This window comes from Pollicipes pollicipes, unplaced genomic scaffold (assembly GCF_011947565.3).
Source record: "Pollicipes pollicipes isolate AB1234 unplaced genomic scaffold, Ppol_2.1 Scaffold_4881;HRSCAF=5763_pilon_pilon_pilon, whole genome shotgun sequence".
Taxonomy (NCBI): domain Eukaryota; kingdom Metazoa; phylum Arthropoda; class Thecostraca; order Pollicipedomorpha; family Pollicipedidae; genus Pollicipes; species Pollicipes pollicipes.
Genome location: NW_023596576.1, coordinates 45603277 through 45614701, shown reverse-complemented (window position 1 = coordinate 45614701; position 11425 = coordinate 45603277). Strand labels below are relative to the sequence as shown.

The 11425-nt window shown below is 55.2% G+C and overlaps 1 protein-coding gene across 1 annotated transcript in view; it reads right to left on the bottom strand.

The window, feature by feature from the left end:
- Positions 1 to 11361, bottom strand: part of Arp8 (Actin-related protein 8) — a 28096-nt gene extending 16735 nt beyond the window's left edge. The window contains exons 1-7 of the mRNA XM_037222997.1: positions 11326 to 11361; positions 9404 to 9491; positions 9007 to 9177; positions 8497 to 8585; positions 5207 to 5324; positions 4272 to 4445; positions 3497 to 3607 (exon numbers count right to left, since the gene is read on the bottom strand). Coding sequence (XP_037078892.1) covers positions 3497 to 3607; positions 4272 to 4445; positions 5207 to 5324; positions 8497 to 8585; positions 9007 to 9177; positions 9404 to 9491; positions 11326 to 11333 — 759 coding nt within the window. The 5' untranslated portion in view covers positions 11334 to 11361. The remainder of the gene's footprint in view (positions 1 to 3496; positions 3608 to 4271; positions 4446 to 5206; positions 5325 to 8496; positions 8586 to 9006; positions 9178 to 9403; positions 9492 to 11325) is intronic.
- Positions 11362 to 11425: the final 64 nt, after the last annotated feature.

Here is an 11425-nt window from a genome sequence, read left to right as displayed (position 1 = left end):
AGGAGAGAGAGAGAGAGAGAGAGAGAGAGAGCACTGTGGCAGATCACCTATGCCAGTGCAGGCTGACAGGGTCCTGCCATCTCACAGGCGAGCTTCCAAAAGCGCACTCAGGCTCAGGCTCAGGCTCAGGCTCAGGCTCAGGCTCAGGCTCGGGTTCAGGCTCAGGCTCCGGCTCCGGCTCAGGCTCAATCTCAGTCTCTTCGACCTCAGCTTCTAGTAAAACGATGGCACCCGTGCACCTTCAGTCTCCCAGCGCCGCCTCACGGTTTGCGGTGGATGCTGCGTTCATGGGCCGCCGGTGTCCAGCCGCCGGCGCGACGCACGGTGCGGGGCGGGGCGGCGTCGGGGTGAGACTCGACCGCCGCGGCTGGCGCGGCAGCAGAGGACCGACCGCCGCCGCGCCCGTCTGACCGGGCGTCCTCCACAGGTCGAGATGGACGGCACACACCCGGTGCTGTACGTGGCCCGCGGCTCGCATGGCCTCTGGCCGACGACGGGTGAGTGACACGGTCGGTGTGACACTGTGGAACGTCATCTCAGCTCTCCCCCAGGATAGGACATTACTGTGAAGTCCAGACCAAACCGGGTCCGATCAGCGGACCGTGTGTACCGGTGCTGCTGTACCTGCCACGGCAGCTGCAGGCGCCCTCCAGTGATGTCTCACTTGATCCCAGTCCTCACAGCGCGCCGCCCGCTGGCTCTGACGCGTCTCGGCCGGCAGGTGAGCACGTGTACCGCCGGCTGGCGCCACGTCTGGTGGACGTGACGGACCGCGGCGCCGCCTGGCGCAGCTGGCGCCGCCTGGTGCTGCTGTCGCGCGCCCAGCCGCACTGGCTGCAGTACCGCGGCCGCTGGGGCAACCCGGCCGACTGCTGGAGCCCGGTCAGCGGCTTCTGCGGTCTGAACGCGGGCCCGCGCGGCCTGGCGCGCCGCGACGACGACTTCGGCTGCGGCGGCCGGCCGGCGCCGCGCCGCCACTGGCTCCGGCGGCTGTTCGGCCGGCGGCGGCGGCGGCGCAGCGTCCCCGCGCGGCGTCCTTGATCGAGGACGGTACGCACCCGCGGAGGGGAGGGCGCGGCGCGGGCCCGGTGTCCGCGCTGCGGCCGCCAGAGCGCGCTACGACACGGAGCGCGACCGAAGACAGTCGGGGAGTGGATTGACGGCCTTTAATCGGGGTTCGGCCAGCGTGATGACACAACCGCCGCTTCGCACTGTGCATTCCGGTGGGCACCCAACCGAACATTGCAGCCCGGTATGTCGTGCTTTGATGGAAAACGGCGACAGAAAGACGGCGACGTGGAGTGGGTCGGTTCCGGTTAGGCCGTGCTAATGCGACCCATGGCCATCGTATCGGTCAGCTCCCGCTTTCTGTCACGGAGCGTAAGCTTATTCTCACGCGCTTGCGACGCGCACACGGTTTTGTGGGCCGGGCAGGACGGGAGGGAGCTACGGTCTACGGTTGGCGGCATGGCTGTGGGTAAAAAGGGACAAGGCGTGGAGTGAGCACATCCCTGGTCGTGTGGAGCTCCTCATACAGCGTGGAATGAGAGGAAGCAGGACGGGGGCAGTCTCGCTTCCGCCAACCCCGCGTCTTCACGGCCCCGGCCGCACCAATGGGTAAGAGCGCGCTGCAGCAGTCGCGGCGCCGACCACAGTCAGCGACGAACGGAAAAGACAAGCACGAGAAGCTTGGTGAGCCACAGCACTGCCTCGTTCGTTCAATGCAAGCCAGTAGTTTAAGTGCGGCCAGTGCCGCTCGTGCAGGCCTCCGAGCGACCGTGTGCCCGGGTTAAGAGGCTGGCCGCGGCGCCGGTCCGCCCGCTGGCTGTCGGTCGTCCGTGCAGTCCACCCGGTGGCGGCTGGCGCCCGTGGCACGGCCTGGGCGGGCGGCTCCCCACGCTGGTGCGGCGTTCTGGCTGCGCCAGATCCTGTGTCGTCTTTCAAGCTGAATGGTCTGTGATGAGCATGTGTGACGCGCGACGGCCTGCTGGTGTTTTGCGTTGTTCAGATGCTGTGATGCGTGGATGGCGCCACAGTGTGGTCACTGGGAGTCCAGTTATGACCACTCCTGGACCGATAGTCCGACGCGGTGATTGGCGACAGGACCTGCAAATGTGGCGCGCATGGCGCACACCATTCATTGGTGTAGAAGTGCGCGCAAGTAGCAGCGAACAGCTTCCGCACAGCGCACTAGGCTACTGTGCAGTGAGTGTTCAGCTGGCGGGACAGGCAGCCGTGGATGGGACCCCTGGCGACCGCCGGCGCCCAGTCGAACAGTCGAGACCGAACAGCTTTTTATGTAGAGGGTTAGAAGCAATGCGCTGTCAGTGAGACTGCTATGTTCGCATTTCATCGTTTTCCGTGCAATGTAAGCTTCTATTTCGTTGTAGCGGACAGTGCAGCGTTCGGTGACATCATCGCATCGACGGCGATGTATTGGAGCCGATTTGCAAGATGTGCCCAAATACGACCAATGCAACCGATCGTCCGAATACATGTGTCATCAGAAACGCAGCTTTGCTATCCTGGAATGTGTGCCGTCTGCGAGTTAGCGAACAGCACGCAAACAGGGCAGTCGGTGTTGGGCGGAGGCGGCGGCGCTGGGTAGTACAGTCCGTCGGTATTGGGCTGCGGCGGAGCAGGGCAGTACGGTCCATCGGTATTGGGTGGCGGCGGAGCAGGGCGGTACAGTCCGCCGGTATCGGGCGGCGGCGGAGCAGGACAGTACACTCCGTCGGTATCGGGCAGCGGCGGAGCAGGGCAGTACAGTCCGTCGGTATCGGGCAGCGGCGGAGCGGGACAGTACAGTCCGTCGGTATTGGGCGGCGGCGGAGCAAGGCGGCACGGTCCGTCGGTATTGGGCGGCGGCGGAGCAGGGCAGTACGGTCCGTCGGTGTATAGCGGCGGCGGAGCAGGGCAGTACAGTCCGTCGGTATCGGGCAGCGGCGGAGCAGGGCAGTACAGTCCGTCGGTATTGGGTAGCGGCGGAGCAGGGCGGTACAGTCCGCCGGTATCGGGCAGCAGCGGAGCAGGGCGGCACGGTCCGTCGGTATTGGGAGGCGGCGGAGCAGTGCAGTACAGTCTGTCGGTATTGGGTGGCGGCGGAGCAGGGCGGTACAGTCCGCCGGTATCGGGTAGCGGCGGAGCAGGGCGGCACGGTCCGTCGGTATTGGGCGGCGGCGGAGCAGGGCGGCACGGTCCGTCGGTATTGGGCGGCGGCGGAGCAGGGCAGTACAGTCCGTCGGTATTGGGCAGCGGCGGAGCAGGGCAGTACAGTCCGTCGGTATTGGGCGGCGGCGGAGCAGGGCGGCACGGTCCGTCGGTATTGGGCGGCGGCGGAGCAGGGCAGTACAGTCCGTCGGTATTGGGCAGCGGCGGAGCAGGGCAGTACAGTCCGTCGGTATTGGGTGGCGGTGGAGCAGAGCGGCACGGTCCGCTCCGTCCGTGTAGGCGGCGGCGGAGCGGGGCAGTCCAGTCCGTCGGCGGCGGCACTCACCTGGATCAGAAAGAAGGAGGCGAAGCCCAGTCCGTTGACCAGCAGCTCGGCCAGCGCCTTGACGGTGGCTCGGTCGTAGACACAGGGCAGCACCAGGACGACTCGGCAGTCCTGGTGCGACAGAGAGGCTATCACTGTCGCCCTGGTGCCACCATGTCGCGCCGCTCGCCACGCCCACCAGTCTCACCCGGGGGTCATATTAACGCAGTCGGCCAGAGCATCGGCAGTCACACTCCGACCCCACGCTGCAGATACACAAGGCGCGAACAAGGTCGGCCGGACGACCTACAGCCGAACGCCGCAACAACAAAGAGCAGAAAGTCCAGAGACCCAAACGCTACGTAAGCAAGAGGAGACTGAGATCGATTGCCACACGTCGCACGAGCAAGTTCGTTCAGAAGATTGATGGCCACATGCCGCACAATAAGCATCGATGACGAGCTTGAGACCCACGCGCTACAGGAGCAACATCAGCCAAAAGATACAGAATAGACCCATACGCCGCACAAAGAGCCTTCATCTGGGAATAGCACCACCGCCACATGAACATCGGCTACAAAATATTATTCCAAGGCGAAAGCCCACAAGAACAGAAAGATCAAGTCCAGAGCAACACACCAAGCGCACAATACCCAGCCATGGATCCAGGACCCGCCCCAAGCCCACAGCGCGCCATCCGCTGCTAATAAGCCGCGCACCAGGTGACCGCCGCCCTGGAGCCGGGGTCCGAGCGGCGCCGGCGGTCCGGCCGCCGCTGCCCCCGGCGTCCGCTCACCTCCAGCTCTGCCCTGGTGATGCCCAGCAGCCGCTCGATGCAGTGCAGCCAGATGACCTCCAGGTCGGCCATGACCGAGGAGCGCGAGCCGCCCGGCCCGCTGTGCAGGTTCAGCCGGCCGCGTCGCATCGGGAAGTGGACGTTATACGGGCAGCTGGGGTCCAGCGTGAGTACCTGTCCACACGCAGAGTACAGTCCTGCGTCAGCACCTGTCCACACATAACAATCCGGCGTCAGCACCTGTCCACACACACACAGAACAGTCCAGCGTCAGCACCTGTCCACACACAGAACAGTCCAGCGTCAGCACCTGTCCACACACAGAACAATGCGTGGAGGAAGGGTGGCGCACACAGTCAGCAACAGGAGGGAAGTTGTTGGAACTATCAGCAACTGTCCAATTCTGGCCTGCAGGGCCAGAACTCTGGCTAAACATGCTCAAGTTCTGGACTGCAGGGCCAGAACTCTGGCTATACATGCTCAAGTTCTGAACTGCATGGCCAGAACTCTGGCTATACATGCTCAAGTTCTGGACTGCAGGGCCAGAACTCTGGCTATACATGCTCAAGTTCTGGACTGCAGGGCCAGAACTCTGGCTATACATGCTCAAGTTCTGAACTGCAGGGCCAGAACTCTGGCTATACATGCTCAAGTTCTGGCCTGCAGGGCCAGAACTCTGGCTATACATGCTCAAGTTCTTAACTGCAGGGTCAAACTTGCGCATGTACAGTCAGTGCCCGCCGAAGGCATGCAGAATATCCGCATCCGTGAGGCTCGCAAAGTGTCGCCGTGTTTTGGATGACGATCAGTCTAATATGATCACTGGTGGAATACCAGTGCGACACTGGCAGTCCGCTGAAGACCCACGAGCGCCCGCCGGTGCTGGGGTGTCCTGGCACGCGGCGGCTCTCGAGCCGCAGGTGGGCACGGCTTACCTGGTCCCCCACGATACAGTCGGCGCCACCCGGCGTCCACTCGGGCACGCGGTCCGTGGTCTTCACAGGCTGCGAGTGTTTGTTGAAGCTGGCCACCATCTGCGGCGGCGCGGCGAACCTGGCAGCATACGGCCGGTGCCATTAGGACCTCCACGGATGCCGTACACCCAGCCACTGCCGGCAGTCGCGTGACACAGCAGCTGACCGGGGCCGAAACGCTACGCATAGCCGGGCGTCTCACAGCAGTCCTGTGGGACCGCGACGAAATGGCTGATGAAAGCACCTTCAAACTTGGTCAATCGCGGATCCAGGATTTCGTCAAAGGGGGGGGGGGGGAGCTACGCAACATTGTGGGGCCCCTCTTGAGTTTAGGGCAACTCCAAAAATATTTGCATTACAAGCATTAAATTGCAAGAATTTTGGAATGTTAGTTTTTGTACGGAAACCAATCTTACCGCGCGCAGCCTTAAAAAATTTGGTGTGCTGCGTATACACATACATGGAGCTTATTCACTTACTCCAGATCATGGTAAATCCTGTCAGTTTGAGGCTAAGTTTTTTTCTGAAAACAGCATGGAAAAAGAAGCTAAGGTTGGCTGCTTAATGCCATTAAAGTCAAGTAAGAGCTTTATTCCTAGCCTATTTACAGCTAATTCGCTGGTCGATGTGATCAGCTGGTGGCTGATGATTGAAAAAGAGTTTTGTTTTGTTTACTATGAAGTAGCACAAAATATTCTAGCTTTTAAAATGGATTAAGAACGTGATGTACAAGGATAAAAGGGGTCACAAATTCAACAACCAAAAACGACACACAGCTTTGGCGGCACGCAAAATCCTGTTCAGCAAGGGCGCGTAAAAATTAATTGGCGCACATCTGGCAGCTGCTCTAAGGCTGAGGCACCAAGGCCGATAAAGATAAAACCTGAGCGATCATGGATGCCGCGGCAGAACAACAAAGAGGAATCGTCAACAAACAAAGGATCCTCAGAGCGAGCGAGAAGAGCCTGAGACGAACGTGGTGGGTCCTTGAACGACCAGGAGTGTCCGGCAGGCTGACATATAGGATCCTAGCCAGAGCACAGGGCCCTCTGAGCTAAGGGAGATTACCCTACACCAGTGGGCGTGCATTAATGCTTCTGTGTGATCAAGATTGCCCGCGCAAATTAACAGAAAGGGACCCGATAGGAATGAAGGCTTCTCCGCAAATGAGATCAAGGGGAAAGAGTTCTAGATCAACGCATGGGGCCCTTGAGCATCGAGTGGCTCGCTGCCTTACCTTAAATAGGCCCCTGCAACAGCACAAGACCCTCGGAGCAAGTGAAAAGAACCCGAGACTAATATGAACGACCCATGAGCAACTGGCCGTACTCCGGCATATGGGGCTCCGGCAAAAGCGTATAGAGCTTTTCGGGCCAATGGTAAGGATCGGTGGAGGGCCCCTGATCGACCAAGAGCGCCCAGGTATGTTAGCAGATAGTGCCCCAACAGCAGTGTCGGGCACTACCTGCTACGATAGTGTCGCACGCCTCTCACCTACGAGAAAATGCAAAGAGATCAAGGGCAATGTGGAAGGCTCCTTATGTTCTCAGCGATCGGATCGACCCGGTAAGTGGACATATAGGGCCCCAACAACGAAAAGCCTCTATACAGCGTAATGAGCCTCAAAATGTTCCCCAATCGCCACCCCCTTCATCAGCGAAGAATTAGTTTTGGTTTCCTCACAGGTTCTTCATTTCGCTTGCGACTGTTCTTGATCGTCTGGAGACCCCAAAACGTCCAACTTCGGTGTGTTTTGTGGTAGAAAATTGCGTCCGTTCGGATGGTCATGGGTCCTTTCAGTACTTATGGGTTCCCTCGGAGCACAAGGGGGGTACGGTTCCATGCTTCCCCCCCCCCCCCCTTTGGATTCGCCACTGGCCCGGACAGCTTAATAATGCTCATGTGTTCGTGTGCCGGAGTAAGTTATCAGAAGTGGCCCTGACAAGAGCGTAGGGCCCACCATTCAAATCAGAAGTACCCAAGACCCATTGTGAAGGGCCCCGAAAGATCTAGTGTACCCGGACAGGGTCAGCCAGGATCAGATGGCTCCCGACAGGAGCGAAAGGCCCTACGCTCAAATACCAAGACCCAATGTGCAGCGACCCCGAACAATCCAGTGTGCCCGAGGAGGTAAACAGATAGGGCTCTCAAAAAGTGCTGAGGGTCCTTCATTCAAAAAGGAAGAACTCAATACACAGTGTGGACGGCCCAAGAACGATTGAGTGCGCCCGATCAGGTTAACGGATGGGGCCCTGACAAGAGCGTGGGACCCTAAGCAAGTGGCAAAGAATTGGAAGGCCTTTAGACCAATGTAGAGGGCCCATGAGCATATCGCGAATGTGTCAGTAGGCTAACCCAGACCAACGTGAAGGGCCACTGAGCAACCGAGAATACCCCGGCAGGTTAATATATGGGCTCCCGGCTATATTGTATAAAACCACTGAACCGTAGGGCCTCTGGACAGCGTAATGAGCCTTAAGCCTTCTCAATCAGTGAAGAATAGCATTTGTTTCCTGGTGGGCCCTTCACTTTCGCCTGCAAATGTTCATGGTCACTTGGAGCCCCCAAGATGTTCAATTTTGTTACGTTTTATGTAAAAAATACGTCTGTCGGCCAGCTATGGGCCCCTTTGGAGCCTATCGGCCCAGTCGGGGCCCAAGGGAGACTTGGCCCGTGCGCCCCCTTCCCCCCCCCCACACCCCCTCCTCTTGTTCCGCCCCTGAACTTGGTACACTAATGATACCTTTGTTGTATATCTTTTGACAAAAACTGTTCCCAGGACCTGTCGCTGACAGCACATCGGTCCTCTGGATAGGTAAATTACCATTATTTAAATGTAAAGCATGCTATAGTACAATGCAATATAACGGCAAAACGCAATATAATTAAGTGCAATGAAATGGTAGTGTAGCAGCCTTAGATGGCCACATGCGCACACAAACACACACGTACACACGCATGTACTTACGCACGCACGCACGCATGCACGTAGGCACGCACGCACGCACACACACATAAGTACCAATGCCATAACATCAACAACCACTTCTTGGATCGTTCCAACCGCTCGATCAATTACCATGACGCCTGACGCGGTGGTGTTGACTTTCTCCAAATGGAGACTTCAGCCAGACTTCTCCCGTGCCAAAAATGATGAGAATTATTTTCACAAAGCAAGATTGTGAATAACCTTTTGCTAGCCATGTCCTACACAAGATGTCCAGCGCATTGGTCCGGCAGCGCCGGCTCACCTGGCCGTGCCGTCCGACTTCAGGCAGGACTGCAGCGTGTGCGAGACGGCCAGCCGCGTCTCCTCGATCTCGGTCATCTGCTGACGGGGCTGCGGGCAGGCCGACAATGGGCGGTGACGGACGGGGAACACAGAGCTCCGCTGCGCAGGGCAGGAAGGGGGAGAGCAGAGCACTGCCGCACAGGACAGGGGGGCGGAGAACAGAGCACCGCTGCACAAGGAAGGGGGCAGAGAACAGAGCACCGCTGCACAGGGAAGGGTGCCGAGAACAGGGCACCACCGCACAGAGCAGGTGGGTGGAGAACAGAGTACCACTGCACAGGGCAGGAGGTGGAGAACAGCCACAAGACAGAGAAGTTGACGCCACTCAGTCGAGAAAGACATGTCAAGACAGGCCACAACACCGTGACACAACAGTTATATGACATGGCTGTTGTCCACTGGCCTGCCCACAGTCAGTGCCGTCTCCCCGGTGGCAGCGAGGTCAGACCGCCACCGCTCTGGGCCGCACCAGTTTGACGTCGGGCGGCAGGACGGGGTCCTGGTACTGCTGGCCGCCGTCCCTCCTGCGCCGGGCGATGACGTGCGGCAGCACGGCTGGGTTCACGTCCGTGGCTCGGCCGATCCGCAGGAAGTACGAGCCCGGCTCGATCACCAGGATCCGGTCACTGGCGACCTGGCTCTGTCAAATGCTGGCATTAGCTTATGTGTGCTAATCAACAGCTGGCTGGGCAATACAGTAGAATGACAAAAAATTAGAATGGAGATGCAATTTTCCGGATGTGCCTATGATGGCAATGAATGTGAATGCAATGAAAAGAATATCCTTGTGCAAATTTGGTCATATGTCACTGAACGTGTGCCTCGTGTCTTGTTTCCTCACATGCATCATTTATAAATTGATTTACCTCCATAGGAGATTCCTTCCCACCAGCCATGCTTACAATGGTTCTTCCAATAGCAGTGCTTGGGAAATGTGGTAGGCTCAGAAAATCACTGAAAAAAATCAAGAGAACAATGAATTTCACCACCATAGGTATACAGCAAAAAACTCATGTATTAGGCAATGTTATCAACTAGTTTTTGTTTCAGTTACCACTGAGAAAACATGAGAACAGGACCACTGCATCATTTTATTTCAGAACAGTAGATGCATATGACAAATGAGACTATATACAATGAAACACAAAATATGTCAAATGGTGAACATGTGAGCAGAATTTATCACGCTGGCCTTAAATGAGAAAACAAGCTATATTCATTATTTACACGTAGTCAACTAACACCTAGTCCAGTTGTTACAGGTGCCTAGCCATGTAGCAATGGACATACATTTTTGACAACTGTAAAAAAGTTGTAACATTGAAATCAATGAACCAACTTTCCTTAGCATTTGTTTCACTATTGCAGATAAAAGAAATATCTGTGAGGGTTGTCATTTGTTTTTACCACAAACTTCATTTTAATATCCTGTCCTAAAACCATGCTTTCACTCATTTTTGAGGTGCCAACTGCACTTAACCAACAGGTCTTGAAGACAACATGGCCATATGTACTCTAGGTGTGAGTTGGTTCTGTAGCTGTACCATGGGTGATAACTTAGGGCAGCAATCACCCTCCTTCCATCTGAGGTGATCAGTGATATTTGTCACTGCATTGAGGACCCAAATGAGCTTCTCCAATATCAGGCTTTATTAAATATTGGCTCTTTAATACTGCATGTATAAAATCAGGGTAGGAACTGTGGTAATCCTAACTGGTTTGCCAGCCCAAAAGTATAGTGAGGGTTCAACACCAGTGCTCAGTTCCAGTAACTTATGGCAATATCTTATTTTTTACCCATACTGAGCCATACTGAGACAGATCATAATGTAGCAAAACATGGGCTTAAATCTTGTGAACTTACTGTTTGGCATGCCTCAAACCCTTCATAAGTAAGAGCTATGTGCTAAAAAATATTAGTTAAGACATGATGCATCTAATATATTGTCCTAGAATAGATCAGAATAAGAATGTCACATTGTCACATTGATTTCATCCAGTCATCATTGAATATCACAGAATAGATCCAGACATTATAACAGACTCAATATAGCCATATACCACTATATGCTATTACAGCCATCAGTGTCATGCATATCATACATGCAATTGCTGAAATGTATTTTGAAGTTTGGCTTGGCATACTGGATGATATATGACTATATACACTCACGTTGAACCTAGTAAATGTGCTTAGCCTCTTTTTAACAGCCTTGTACACATTTATCAGGAGGTAAAAGTACCTGTGATAAACAAAGAGACTTAGTTTTATTCATGACCAACTGAAATTAGCCTGTAAGTAGAACACACTAACAGATGCAAATACAGCCATGTATATAAGATGTATATAGCTATCACACACATCAGCAGCATTGGCACACATTCACAATAACGGACCAAGCAGAGGACATCAAATACAGTGTAAGACAGGCCACCATTGCTGGTGGCCCATGGGTATCACTGTCCATGGCAAATTGCTGTCATTATGTACTTATCTGCAATTCAAATTTATAAGATAACATCTTTAAATATCAAAAGATTTAAGATGCACTTAAATATATATTTCAGCTTTTGGAACATTCATGGACTCAGGGGTCAGGAGTAAAGGGGGATTTTTATCCCCGGACTTTGGAATAGGACTTCCAGTTAGCTACAAAAATACACGCAGTCTCAATTTCACAACTGGAGACATATTACAGCTATTTTCGTGAACAGGTCAAGCACGGCTATTACAGGAAAACACAGCTACATTCGAATGAAAAAATACACTATTGAACGTCAACCGAACCCATGCATGTAATGCCTTGTCGTCTCGAATTAGGGCGCACAGCCCATGCATGCAATGCCCAACAATGCTACGGCATCTCCTTTTGAAACAGCTGCGGCTA